The 13,970-nt window shown below is 33.1% G+C and overlaps 2 protein-coding genes across 6 annotated transcripts; both read left to right on the top strand.

Annotated features, from left to right (window-relative positions):
• Nucleotides 1-541: 541 nt before the first annotated feature.
• LOC114188843 (S-adenosyl-L-methionine-dependent methyltransferases superfamily protein) lies at nt 542-6,231 on the top strand. 2 transcript variants are annotated; one of them, XM_028077502.2, is made up of 17 exons: nt 543-894; nt 981-1,153; nt 1,513-1,576; nt 1,804-1,937; nt 2,097-2,180; nt 2,278-2,352; nt 2,491-2,562; nt 2,644-2,717; nt 2,968-3,020; nt 3,285-3,394; nt 4,205-4,273; nt 4,377-4,451; nt 4,672-4,764; nt 4,864-4,943; nt 5,024-5,123; nt 5,458-5,744; nt 5,857-6,231. In XM_028077502.2, the coding sequence occupies exons 1-17, from the start codon at nt 660-662 to the stop codon at nt 5,921-5,923; spliced, it is 1,845 nt and encodes a 614-aa protein (XP_027933303.1). In that variant the 5' UTR covers nt 543-659; the 3' UTR covers nt 5,924-6,231. The 2 variants fall into 2 exon arrangements, with proteins under 2 accessions (XP_027933302.1, XP_027933303.1); XM_028077501.2 differs by having other exon boundaries at nt 542-894; nt 4,672-4,943.
• Nucleotides 6,232-8,250: 2,019 nt separating this feature from the next.
• Nucleotides 8,251-12,505, top strand: LOC114188880 (uncharacterized). Of its 4 annotated transcripts, none has more exons than XM_085674577.1 (9): nt 8,251-8,550; nt 8,805-8,990; nt 10,533-10,659; nt 10,808-10,894; nt 11,017-11,213; nt 11,639-11,734; nt 11,857-11,917; nt 12,066-12,185; nt 12,279-12,505. In XM_085674577.1, exons 1-9 carry the CDS (start codon nt 8,419-8,421, stop codon nt 12,380-12,382), a joined length of 1,110 nt encoding a protein of 369 aa, XP_085530703.1. In that variant the 5' UTR covers nt 8,251-8,418; the 3' UTR covers nt 12,383-12,505. The 4 variants fall into 4 exon arrangements, 3 of the variants coding, with proteins under 3 accessions (XP_085530703.1, XP_027933340.2, XP_027933341.2); XM_028077539.2 differs by having other exon boundaries at nt 11,824-11,917; XM_028077540.2 differs by having other exon boundaries at nt 8,252-8,542; nt 11,824-11,917.
• The last annotated feature ends 1,465 nt before the right edge of the window (nt 12,506-13,970 follow it).

Raw genomic sequence — 13,970 nt, 5'->3', positions numbered from 1 at the left:
TATATTCAACCTGACTATGAAATCTCCTTAAAAAAGTAATTACATAAACAAATTAAACAAATTAAATAAAATTTTAGTATCTTCAAAATTGGTTCACATTATCATTGATACCTCCAAATTTTTTAAATATTTTTTTATATCTAATATTTAATCAATATGTAAATTTGATTATAATAGTTATTTCATTATTTTTTAATTAATAATGTTGGATGTTAATTTTGATTATATATATATATATATATATATATATATAAATATACATAAATATTATTAATTAAAAGTAATAAAGTTAAATTTGGAATCAATATTTATATATTTATTAAAATTTGGGAATAGAATGATAATAAATAAATTTTGAACGTATGAATTTCAATATAAACTAGTTTTAGAATTAACAAAAACTTATTTAATTATAAAAAATATATAAAATGACACGAAATTAGTAATTATTGATTTATTGATAATTCTGTAAAGAAGCAAGGCCCAAGGGGCCAACCCTTGGTCTCACTTGGGATAATAAAAGCATAAAACGTCGTCGTGGCATGTCTGCTGGTAAACCCTAAACCCTAGCCGAATTTTATTTTTTTCCGAAGTAGAAGAAGAAGAAACTCTGCGCCCAAACCACACTACCCATTTACTGCTTCGTTCACTACTTTCCAATGGCTCCCGCGAGGAAGAAACCTTCGAAGGCACGCAAGTCCCCGAAGAACCCTAAGAAGGCCCAACCCAAGCACGATTCCAGCTCCGAATCCGAAGAAGACACGCCGTCGCAGCAGCAACCGCAGCAACTCGAACTCGGCGATGACAACTCAGATTCTGCGTCGGAGCTCTCTTCTGGAGGGGACGATCCGTTAGCAGACGATTTCCTCCAAGGAAGCGATGATGATGATGAAGGTGCTGGTTCGAATGCTCGCGTGTGTAGTTCTCGAGATTGTTGCTGTTGCTTTCTTCTGATGTTTGTATATTGCTTTTCTTGGCAGGGAAAGCCCCGGGTTCGGACTCAGGTTCTGGTTCTGATTCTGATGATTATGACATCGAGGAGAAGTCGAGAGCTATTGATGAAGAGAAGGCGAAAGAGGAAGAGGACGCGGAAGCCGAAATGCAGCTCAATATCAACCAAGAGTCTGATGAGTTCAGATTACCGACCCAAGAGGTTTCTCTTTTTTCATATTTTTGGAACCCTCTTTGCTTGCTTAAATAATAGGTGAATAGTTTAGAATGAGTATTTTCTTTTTTAGAATGCTATGTAAGCTAATTGTAAGTCAGGGCTTATTTTGGATTTAGGAAGAGCTATTGTAGCTTATTTTTATTTTTCTTACCTCTCATGCAATGTAAGTTTAATGTGTTTGCTTTGTCGTGCTTTTTAAGTAAGCAAGCTTATGTAAAGAGCTGCTATTAAGCTTAGTCAAGGTGTTTAACCCAAAGGCAGTTTAAACCGGCTACTCTTTGTTTTTAAATTATTGGATGATGGAACATGGGTTGAAAATGTTTCTTTTTCATTTTGGCTGTTAGGAACTCGAAGAAGAGGCTTTGCGTCCACCTGATCTTTCCAATCTCCAAAGGAGGATTAAAGAGAGTAAGTTTTACTATGCTGCTTACTCTCTTTGACTGTTGTGGATACTGTCCAGGTTGTGCTATAAGTGCGTGTTTGGGAAAAGTAATACACGTTTTTTCTAATCCATCAATATAGTTGCTTCTCCTATTGTTGCTTTGGGAGGAAGGATTTTCATATTGGAAGGCTCTAAACGAATATTTAAATACATGTTATGTTGTTGTAACTCTTTTAAATGTTCGTTTTTGTAGTTGTTCGTGTTCTTTCAAATTTTAAGGTTTTGAGGCAAGATGGGGCAACCAGGAAAGATTATGTTGAACAGCTTAAGAAAGATATTTGCACATACTATGGCTACAACGAGTTTCTAATGGGTGCTCTAGTGGAGGTTGGTTACTGCTAGCATATTGAACATTTAGTTCTTCCCAAATGCTATTATTGCCCTTTGAGTTCGTTTTAACCTTGATGTGACTGGACACAAAGGGAGTTGTGTTTCATTCTTGTGTAATGAAAATTTGTAAGAAAACTTTGTATTTTGTTATCTCAGATGTTTCCAGTTGTTGAACTTATGGAACTGATTGAAGCCTTTGAAAAGCCACGCCCTATATGTCTAAGGACTAATACATTGAAGGTTGCATGTCATTTCTGTCATTTTGGGTTTATATCTTAATGTGGATTTATTCATGTTCCCCGCTGATAGTATAAATTTTTCTTCTGCTATCACTCAGACACGCAGAAGGGATTTGGCTGATGTTTTGATAAATAGGGGTGTTAATTTGGATCCTTTAAGCAAATGGTCAAAGGTAAGAAGGACCCATGTCTTGCAAATCTGGACCTTATATTTCTTTGCTGCTATTGACTCCTTGTTATTGTGTAGTTCTTTTTGTCATGAGTACTGGCAAGAACCTAACAAGAAACTGTGATGAATTTTTTATCCGCAGGTTGGACTTGTTGTGTATGATTCTCAAGTGCCAATTGGTGCCACTCCTGAGTATATGGCTGGTTTCTACATGGTAGGTGCCCTTCTACCACTGGCTTCTCATTGCATTTCATTTAATATTGCACGATTCACTTACTACTAGTTCTTTCTGTAGTTACAAAGTGCAAGCTCTTTTCTGCCTGTCATGGCCTTGGCTCCTCAAGAGAAGGAACGAGTTGTTGATATGGCGTAAGTAAACATCATTGTAAAAATGTAGCAATATTCAGTGTTCATGCAGTGGCTAACATGGTCAAGCTCTGACATGATTGTGACATGCATGACTGCTTTTTAGAGTGTCTGTGCTTGCTTCTTAGGTTAATTGATGTTGGTATTATCATTCACATTTTTAATGAGCACTTATTGGTTTTGGTAGCAATGCAGAAAATGTTTCTTTTTGCAATACTTTTATTTTCCTGAAGGAAGTTTATGCCTTTTGCAGCGCTGCACCTGGTGGTAAAACAACTTACATTGCTGCTCTAATGAAGAACACTGGTATTTATAGTGTTTTTATTTGTTTTATTATTTCAAACATTGTACATCAATTACTTGGTCCCAAATAGTCTGTAAAGTTCTTTTCATTGCACTGATCTAAAAAAAGCATTATCCTATTCATTTTTTATGTTGAGGTATTTACAGACCCTTGGATATTTGAATTTGAGTCACTGATTTACCTGCACGATTTTCTTCAAGTTTTATGTTTGTAAATTCGTGAAATTCATGTTTCTAGTAATCCAATCATACTATTTTTTATGGCAGGAATAATTTTTGCAAATGAAATGAAGGTACCGAGGCTTAAGTCATTGACTGCAAATTTGCATCGTATGGGTGTATCCAACACTGTAGTCTGTAACTATGATGGAAAGGAGGTTAGCATCATTTGTATTACTGCTATTTTTTAGTGTTTACTTGTATTTGTTACAAAAGAGCTTTGATGTCCTTACTGCAATAAGATTGCATTATAGTCATTGGTTTTGTATTTTCTTAGACTATCCATTTGGCTTCTCTGTTCTCTATAATTTGTTTGGTTTGACAATTTGGAGTAAAGAATCAGGGCTTCCCCTATATTGTTATGAAATGGTGAGAGAAACATTACAAATATTTGTGACAAGAAAGAATGTAAAGAAAAGAAACTGGAACTATAGGGTGCAGGTCGTTAGACTAACAATTATGTTAATGATGACTATATTCATACTATTTCAATTGATAGTGATTTCAAGAAAAGAGCATTGTCTTCCATCCCTTGTAACATCTTCACTGCCAACCTCAATCTAGCCTTATTCAAAATCTGTTTCAAAAAAACGTTCTTGCTCATGCAATTGTTTCTTCAGGAGAAAAATATCGGTTTGAAAGCTTCAACCCTATCTGGATAGGTTGACAACTGTTTGTCTCAGCTTCTGTTCATGCTCTGCAAGAGTGTTTTTCTGGTTCATCTCAGATTTTAAGTTCACTGTTGCAATAGTAATATGTTAAATTGTTTTGTTTAGCATGTCTAGTTGTTGCTATAGGAATTGTTACATACTTTATCCATTTGATTTATTATTATTTTTATTATTATTATATGTTATCCTTTGTAAATTTATAAATAAGCATTTTGGTTCAACTTCAGATTTTCACATGTCAGTTTCATTTGTAACTCCTATAATCTGTAGGCCTAATGTCTATATTATCTTTTTCAGCTTCCAAAAGTTCTAGGTGTCAATGCTGTTGATAGAGTATTATTGGATGCCCCTTGCAGTGGAACTGGGGTAAGAAATAGTGAATAATATTTAGGGTGTCAATGTTTGGGTGGATTTGATATTTTTTTTTTTGAAGAACTTTGAAAGACACTGAAGTACTTTCTGTATGCAGGTTATATCGAAAGATGAGTCTGTTAAAACCTCTAAAAATTTGGAAGATATACAGAAGTGTGCGCAGCTACAGAAGGTAAATTATCATTTATGTTGAAATGTTGTTTGGGAAGTGAGCAAAGTCAGGCCGTGGCATAATTCATCTTTTGTATTCTGCCATCAAATAGTGGGACAAGTTTTCCATCTTTCTTCTTTCACAGTAAATTTCTTTTTTTTGTTGGTAGAGCAAATCTAACCCCTGAATAATAGTTTTTCCTGACAAACTATTGTTTAGTAACTGGTTTATTTCCCTATAGGAGCTAATTCTTGCGGCAATTGACATGGTGGATGCTAATTCAAAATCTGGGGGATACATTGTTTATTCTACATGCTCAATCATGGTTGCTGAGGTTTGTTTTTCAGTTGAATGTTCTAAGTTTGTATGTTCGTTTTCTTTTCTTTCCTTTTTTATGTCGTATGATTATACAAGTTCTTTCATCATTCTTCAGAACGAAGCAGTTATTGACTATGCACTCAAAAAGCGGGATGTTAAACTGGTTCCGTGTGGACTTGATTTTGGTCGTCCAGGGTAATGATTTTTTTTTGTAGTTTGGTTGTTATTATTAGGAATTATATACGTCAGTATATTTGACATTTGCTTTCCATCAGTTTTATAAGGTTTAGGGAACAACGTTTTCACCCTTCTTTGGAAAAGACAAGGCGTTTCTATCCTCACGTACAAAATATGGATGGTTTTTTTGTAGCAAAGGTATGTATTATCAGTATGATAAATGAAATTGTTGGAATATAAAGCAAGTTGTTGGATTGCAATTTTTTGGGTAAAACCAGGCTACAGATTTATCTTTTTGTTTTGAAACTTGTCAAATTATCTATGTTGAGAACTTGTGGTTTGAGTTCAGTTGTACTTATCGGAGTGCAATACAAAAAAAATCATTTATTTCCGTTAGTTTTGGTATCCTACCTCTTATCTGGAAAAAGTTCGATCTCTTTTTGCCAATTTTATAGATTAGCTGGGAATCTGAGTACCGTGTATTTGTATATAGTTAAAATAAACTGAGTTTTTATTCTTCCTAATATTGCAGTTGAAAAAAATGAGTAGCTCAAAGCCTGGTGCAAAATCATCAGAAACAGCCGAGAAGGAGGAAGATATTCCTACTGAGGTGGAGAATGAAAAGGAGAAATCAAATGATGGCAAAAAAGAAAATGGCAATGCAACTTCCGAATCTGAATCCAAAAAGACGAAGAAAAGAAAGTTCCCTTCTAAACCAGTTAATGGTGTAAAAGAAAATGGCAAAGAATCTTCTGAATTTGAGCCCAAAAAGAGGATGAAGAGGAAATTTCCATCAAAGGAAGAGATTTCAAAAGCCAGGTTAGATGTTTTCTCCGTGTAGACGTAGAATATATCTTTATCAGTAAATTTAAACCAGCTTATGGAAATAAACCTTTCTATGAAAACCTTAATGATTTTGTGATTCCTGCAGGGAGGAGAAGAGAAACGATTTACGACAAAAAAAGAGAAAAGTTATTAAACAACAGAAGCAAAAATGACCAAAAGCCAATGGCAATACATGAAGCAGTGATTCAACTCCAAGACAAGTGCTGGGGTGATTGCCAGTTCCATTGAAGTGTACCCTGAAATCATAGGCATGCCCTATTCGTAGGGCACATTTTTGTTTTATTTCTAAGGTAATTTAATGTTTGGAAACATATCACGGATGTGATTTTTCAGGTCTGAGTTAGTGGCACATTTTTTATGCTTTTGGTAGTTCTTTCTTTCACTTCCGGTCATTTTTAGTTGTAAAACTAGTTTCCATCTGCAAAGCTGTAAATCAGAAAAGAAATATTTCTTTTTTTTATTTGCCATCAATTAATTTTAATTTATTTTCTATCCGTTAACACTTCCTTCTGTTTTGCAAGTGAGGGAAGAACTTTTTGCTCGTCCTTGTTATTACAACTTTTGATTATGGTAAATGTGTTTCTGTCTGGAATTATTTGTTGTATTAGTTGTGGTTGTATATATGATAGGAAGTTAAGTTATAAGCTATTTACTGAAAAATGCCCTAATACCACCATTAAAGTTATAAGGAAGATATAAATAAACAGGTATTATTCTTTATTCACGGTTAATGTTGACACTGGTTTATTTTAAGAGATGGTAGCAACTTACTGATGATCCTACAAGCATCCAATCTTAGAAAACTAAGTCATCAACTCAATAATATATATGCAAATTTTTTTAAGAAATGGATTACAGAATTCGTTTCACAGTGTATGAAACGGATTCTGTAATCCGTTTCCCATAAATGTGCAGGCAAAGTGAAAAACGTGCGTGCACCACCTTGTGTGGAACTCTCGGGTATCATTTGAACCACGTCTAGATAAATTTCCTCGTGTCCTAACTATAGCTATAATAAAATAAAATACAAATTATATTATTAAATAAGAAATACTCGTCCTCATCTTCCATTTTTTTTGTACTCGTAAAAACAAAAACAAAACAAGAACTGTAAGTAAGTGTAGGTTGAATTTCACAAATTGAAGAACAATTTAAATAAAAATTAAAGAAGTAAATCAAATGATAAAACGGATTTCACATTTCACTCCAAAACCAAAAAACACAGCCAAAACGGATTCTAGGTTCCGTTTCAGCAGTATGGGAAACGACTTCCACAATCCGTTTCACCTAAAATAAAAAAAGGAAACCGCTTTTGAAAAAAAAAAATTAAAGGAAACGGATTACATATTCCGTTTCCAAAAAAAAAAACAAACAGATTTCACAATCTGTTTTTTTAAAAAAAATAATAAAAAGAAAGGAAACGGATTACACAGTCCGTTTCCAAACAAAAAAAAAAGCCAAACAGATTTCACAATCCGTTTTTGAAAAAAAAAAAAAAAAAAAGCATAGCATCAGGAGAAGAGGGAGAAGGTGGGTGCTGTGTTGTGTGTGTGGGAGAAGAGGGAGAAGGGGATAGTGTGTGGAGAATGGAGGCCCTGCACCTTAAAAAAGCTTAAGGTCAAAGATTCCAAGGACAGGGGGTGCAGAGAGTGTAGGGAATCTGCTTTTAGGGGTGCAGTGCGGTGAGGCGCGGGGGTATTTGAGGTGCACTGCAGTAAAAAAAATAGTAACTCATTTTTTAACCATGGCCAAAAATGAAATTAAAATAAATTTTGGAGATACAGGAGAAATCATTGGAGGTGCAGGGAGAGGCCCCTTTTAAATATAGATATGATGTTATGTAAAAAATAAACAAAACCTAATTCTTTAAGATTTTACTTGCTGCATCCCACATTTTCTCTGTCCACCTACATAAAATTTTGAAACGATATTTACCTTTTGAAACAGTAATTTGCGGAATATAATGAAAATTTTCGGAACATGGTTTTTGGATTATTTTTAATAAGATTTTCATAATTAAATTTTTAGAACAAAAATCTTGAAATAAAATTTTCAGAATAAAGTTTTCAAAATGCGTGAAATACATTTTAAAAAAGATTTTAGGGAATATGATTTCCAGAACAAACTTTGGAAATAAATAAGTTTTTCAAAACACTTCTACTTGAAATGTATTTTAGAAAATGTTGTTCAGAATGATTTTTTTTTTCACATTTTTTCTTCTTCCTCCATCTTCTTCTGTATCTGCAATGATAGTGATGGTGATGGTGAGAGCGGTGGCAGGGACGATAGTGGTGTGGTGCTGTGGTAAAAGAAGTTGAGTCTTTTCTTATTATTTTGTAGGTGCTGGAAGCAATTGGCTATTAATATTTATGAATAATTCGAAAACCAACTAGGCCCAACAACCCAACGGCCCAATTCCTTACAAATATCCAAAGTCAATACCCTCTTTAAAGCATAAAACGACTCAGCAGTTATTTATTCCCGCTAAAACCTTAAACCCTGATAATAATTTTATTTTTTTCTTTTTCTTTTTGCGAAAAAAGTAGAAGAAGAAGAAACTCAGCACGTAAACCACACCAACCCTATATTTCTTAATTCACTTTCTTTCAGTTGCTAATCCCACAGAAAGGGAGAACGAAGCACAAGGATGCCTGGGGAAGACGAACCAATGGCGGAACAAAGTAATACTGGATTAGGACTTGATTATATAATGAGCTTAGAAAATGTTCCCACAAAGCTCCATCCACAACTCCAAATTTTCAACGATGCTGGTGTGCATGTAAACCCTATTGTCCTTAAGTTTTTTTTTTTTTTTTCATCTTTAAATTATTTTAGTTTTACCCCTTTTATGCTACGTATTTTTTAACCATTTATTTTTAGTTTTTTTAACGCTCAGTTTCAAAAAGTTTCTACCTTGTCAATTGGGGTGCTGGAATTGTAGGAGTTAGGATTCCAAGTATTCGCATTTGTTATTTTCTTAGAAGCGGTTTGTTTTCTTATTTTCATTTTTTTTTTTCATGCTGGTGTCTGTAGACTGATACTGTACAATATTCTGGTGCTTATGCGCTTTCGGAAGCTGATAATAGTGTGCGGATTGATAGCTTCCGTGAAAACTTTAAAGTTGAAGTGAAGCGGCTTACTGATAGTGAGATGGAGTTTGATATAATTGGTGTTGATGCATCAATTGCGAATGCATTTCGAAGAATTCTTATGTCAGAGGTGATATACTTTTGCTTTCCTGATTGTCAATGCATGTTGTTAGTGCTATTGTGTCGAGGCTAGATGCCTTGTCGTATTCCCAACACTCGTTCGTTATTCTTAAATTTCATTTTTTTAATGTAACAGTGAATGATGCCGACTCATTTGCCTTTTCTAGTTCAGGATTTGCAATGTTTTTATCTTTAATACACCTAATGTTATTAATAAACGAATATAGAGTTATGAATCATGCTTTAAATCTAAGGCATTTACACGTGTTAATGTCTCTGTACAGTACCTTGACTGGTTTTGCCAGATTTCTGAATTTAAATTAACATTTTTTTTTAATCTTTAATTGTACAAGTAGCTATATTTGCAGATGAGGTACGTTTGTCCTCGTAGACAACAATGTTTTATAGTAGAGTTTGATAGACTTGCAAACTTGCAAGAGTCAAATTTATTTCCCTTGATTTCAAATTATCAGATTTGTTTTACTCCAATTCTTAGCAGTAGGTCCTCAAGTTACTTTGGATTTACTCAAAGGGATCTAGTGTACTTAGACTATCAAAGGCATTGCATTATGTGAATTGTTTTTATATGGCCTAGAATACTGATATTGAAGGCTCCCAGTGTTTTCTTTCATTCGATCATCTTTGAAATAAGTGTAAATATATTTCACTATAATTCCCAGGATCATGGAAAGGAAAAAAAAGAAAATTATGTAGTAATAAGATGAAGGTTGGGTAAATAGGTAGTTGTAACTTTCATTTTGGAGCAAGAACGTAGAATATTGATGTGCTCTTTGGAATTTTCATTTTGCTTTTGGTGCTACAAAATCTTTGCACATGATAGAGATGACTGCTGTAAATTTATGGTACTTTCTTTGTTATATAATTCCTCTTTAGTCCCACAAATTAAGATTCCTGTTTAAACTTGTTGCAGCTACGCATTGCATAGTAATTGTGAAATCTGGTTCGAAAACAGTTAAAAACCAATTCAATATTTTAAATGGTTTGAAATCAGATCAGTACAAAACCACTTCAGAACTAATTCTTGAAAAGTGGTTTGCTTTCCAACTGGTTCTCTAAAACACTTTTTATGTTTGGATTTGGAACTGAACAATTTAAAACTGTTTGAATTTTTAGAACACTAACTTTTTTGTACACCCCTAAATTTATTATCCTCTCAAAAATGTATGTGTTGTATTAACAAATTCAGAAAGTCATCAAGATAGTTATGGAAAGGAAGTGCTTGTCATGAAATGATACATTATACATTGATAAGTGTATAAAAAATGTGATGCCTTTACAAGTTGAATGTTTTCTTTATTTTCCTAAAGCCGGAGGAGACATATTGCATGAGAGGGTTATTTCGCTTGCTTTGATATGTTTTGCGAATGGAGATTTCTTTTATTAGCTCCAGTTATGTATAGCATTTTACAGTTGTCTTATTTTTGGTTTTATTCATTTCTGTTTGGATGATAACTTTCGGTAGGTTGTTAGTAGTAGTGTATTTGTGTGGTACGAGTAGAGATAATTATTTTTTTGTGATTGTATAATTTAGGTTCCAACAATGGCTATTGAAAGAGTGTATATCGCAAACAATACATCGGTTTTAAAAGATGAAGTTCTTTCCCATAGATTGGGTCTCGTTCCAATTCGTGCTGATCCCAGGCTATTTGAATATCCAGGTTTATATCTACACTAATTGTATTTCTCATTATTTTTATGACTTTCTTCTGTGTAACTTGAAATTTGGAATTATTGAGTACACATTTCAGTGTATTGCATTTGTATGGTCCTGGTTAAATGCGTTATTTTTGTCTTTCATTTGAATAGATAATGAAGGAGATGACAGGAATGAAAAGAACACCATTGTGTTTGGTCTACATGGACGTTGTGAAGTAAAACAATCTCGTATTAAGGGTACATTACTTGGGGCTCTTGCTTTATAATATATATTGTGCTTTTAATTTCTTATTTAGCTATTTGACTTCGTCTTTTACCCATGCATCAGTTTATTTGATGATATTGTAATATTAATGCAGTGAAATCCGATAAACTAAAGTGGTTACCCAATGGGAGCGAGTTTCCCAGTGAAGATATCAAACCAAACACAGCATCAACAAAACCAAAAACGTTTACATCTTTTTCTTGCAGCCAAGATTCACTTCCTGAATTTTCCAACGATTCAATTGGTCTTACATACCCAGATATTATATTATCTAAACTTGGACCTGGTCAGGTAACCTTCTCTAAAAGAAGCGAAATCGTTCTTTTTTCTTTTATGGTTTAAGTTTTAGAGAGAGATCAATTAATATTTTCATTGGTAACCTTCTCCAACAGTCTTGCTTTTTGGACATTTTTATAAGTGGCATTTTGATGTTCTCTTTCCACCCTGAATCTACTCAATGGTTATAGTTCACTTACAGCCAAGTTCCTTTTTTTTCCTCATGGACTGGATAATTGTATCATTGTTGGTCACTTGTGACATATTTGATACCAATGAGGTCCATTTACCTCTGGTTCTAACTTCTATCAGTCTTTTCTTTAAGCATGCAATGGAATGCACCGAGTTATCTGATTTTTCAAACTTGGTTCGGTTTACTTGTCTTGGTATAGAATACTGTCAAACTTAACATCAAATATGGTAAACATATACTATTGTAGGAAATTGAACTTGAAGCACATGCGGTTAAAGGCATTGGTAAGACACATACAAAATGGTCCCCAGTTGCCCCTGCTTGGTATCGGATGCTTCCAGAGGTAAGAGAATACAAAATATGTTATCTACTATTCCTATTCACTCTGTTCACTGCCAAAAACTTGCAAATAAGCTTGATTTTCTTCTCTAGGTTGTACTCTTGAAAGATGTTGTGGATGAACAGGCTGAAGAATTAAAAGATAAGTGTAGGCCTAACGTGTTTGATATTGAAGACATTGGAAAAGGTTGTTCAGTTTTTTGTTTCATAGTTTTTTTAATGTCCATCATATGATGGACAAGGATGGTTTTGCACATAACATAGTAAAAACATGTAATCTCATTTTGTTTTCTCATTGGTACTTTTCTTAGTTTGTTGATTTGGTTATTGAGTAGGTAAAAGAAGGGCAAAAGTAGCCAGACCAAGGAATTGCACTGTGTGCAGAGAATGCATCAGAGGGGGCAAAGAATGGGAAGATCGTGTTTCTTTACGTCGGGTTAAAAATCATTTCATATGTAAGTACCATATAGTCTACTGAATTCACTGGACTAGATCTTCAAACTTCTCTGAAATCTTAACTTAAAAAATTAAATGACTTGTGTGTGTAGTTACTATTGAATCAACGGGAGCATTACCCCCTGAAGTGCTATTTGCTGAAGCTGTGAAGATTTTGGAAGATAAATGTCAAAGTGTGATTAGTGAGCTTTCTTGATTCTTTCTTTTTTGCTACGTCTTAATCTTAAATTCAATAAAGTGGATTAATGTGATCCATGATCAGTTCTTTTATGATTCAATTCTTTACAACTCTTTGCAATAAATTAAAGCTCTTTCTTTACTCATAGATACACATTTATCTATCCCATTTCTTGTGTAATTTCACATTGTTTTGGTAAATAATATATCAGTTTTGGGTAATTGTAATTTCTCTCTTTTATCTTGCTTTAAGTGCATAGTAATTGTCACACTAAAACTATATATTACTCAATTATTTCTAGTTGATAATTGACATTCAATGAACAATAGTCTTTGCAATTGATCAAAAAATAAATGGGTGACCACTTTCTTCTCATCACTCACTAAATCACTAACAAATCCATGTCGGTTTGTACTTTCCATGAAGGTGCAGTGCAACCTGCTTTTTTATTCCACAGAAAAAAGTTTGAGCACTTGTTCCACTTGCCTAAGTTATTTTTTTCATATGTATTCTCACAAATTAATTATTTTAACAAATTTTATGATTTTTATTTGAGTTTTAAACACCAAGTCGGCAGTTTTTTGAAATAAACTAATCCAACCATGTTATAAACGCATGGTGCAGTTTTTAAAAAAGAACTTGTCGGTCAGATAAGTTATACATCATTTTTTTTTCTCCTTGTCTCATTCTCTCTGAATCACATTCTAATCGCATCCTTTAGTAAATAAAGAAATCACCATCTTAAACATTTGTTTCATACGTAATTAATAACCTTGTGCTTGCAAAGAGTTGAGTTCATCACGTGGTTATATTTCTAGTAGAAGGGTTGTTAAATCTTAGATTTTATAATTGATAGGTAATCTCAAGTTAGATACTGCTAAAAACGGCTTATTATGTTCCTTTTAGATATTTGACATTTTGTTAAACGGTGAAACTAAATAATATCTATTGTGATTTGATTTAGATTTGATGTACAGTTTTTATTTTGAAAATAATAAAGATATATGCATATTAAAAAAATATATAAAAAATATTAAAAACAGAATAAATATAAGATTGTTATTTTGTGAATCTAAATTAAAATTATATTTATTAGACATTGTTAAAATAAAAAATAAAAAATTGTTATTATCATAAAAACATTATTTTGTATAGATTAGACAATTTATTAATAAATACGATAAAATATTATAAAGCATCCAATAAAAAACATAATTCAAATTAAAGTATACATACATGGTAGGTCCATCGAAATAAGGCACATTCACAAAGAGTGGAAGCAACCCATGATGAATTAAAAAACTAAATTGATGTGTCTTTTACTTTTTCTAAGGCTAAACTAACTTCATTTAATTATTTTTGAAGCCAATATCATATTAGAATTTAGAAACAAAATAGCACAATAGCTTGTTTCATTTTTGAACCAGCCAAAGCACAATGGCAGCCTTGAGTATTAAATGAGGTGATTCCCCACTTTTGACAAATAAGTGAGTGACTTACACAATTTTTTGTTATTGGAGCATCTTACGCGTCGAAAAGCTAAAAATTGTGGTGACTAGTGTGTCACTTTGCCATTATCTATCCTTTTCTCATTCTTCTCTCTTCT

Source organism: Vigna unguiculata, chromosome 6 (genome assembly GCF_037176805.1).
Source record: "Vigna unguiculata cultivar grain cowpea cultivar isolate G323 ecotype 2 chromosome 6, ASM3717680v1, whole genome shotgun sequence".
In the NCBI taxonomy this organism is placed as follows: domain Eukaryota; kingdom Viridiplantae; phylum Streptophyta; class Magnoliopsida; order Fabales; family Fabaceae; genus Vigna; species Vigna unguiculata.
This window is presented reverse-complemented; position numbering and strand designations above follow the sequence as displayed.

Excerpts from the sequence above, each read along its gene's own strand:
- LOC114188880 (XM_028077539.2), top strand. The coding sequence starts at position 8,419 with ATGCCTGGGGAAGACGAACCAATGGCGGAACAAAGTAATACTGGATTA. Across the intron at positions 10,660-10,807 it reads CAGGCTATTTGAATATCCAG|ATAATGAAGGAGATGACAGG; the intron begins GTTTATATCTAC and ends TCATTTGAATAG. Across the intron at positions 10,895-11,016 it reads AAAACAATCTCGTATTAAGG|TGAAATCCGATAAACTAAAG; the intron begins GTACATTACTTG and ends ATATTAATGCAG.
- LOC114188843 (XM_028077501.2), top strand. The coding sequence starts at position 660 with ATGGCTCCCGCGAGGAAGAAACCTTCGAAGGCACGCAAGTCCCCGAAG. Across the intron at positions 2,353-2,490 it reads CTTTAAGCAAATGGTCAAAG|GTTGGACTTGTTGTGTATGA; the intron begins GTAAGAAGGACC and ends TTTTATCCGCAG. Across the intron at positions 3,395-4,204 it reads GTAACTATGATGGAAAGGAG|CTTCCAAAAGTTCTAGGTGT; the intron begins GTTAGCATCATT and ends TATCTTTTTCAG.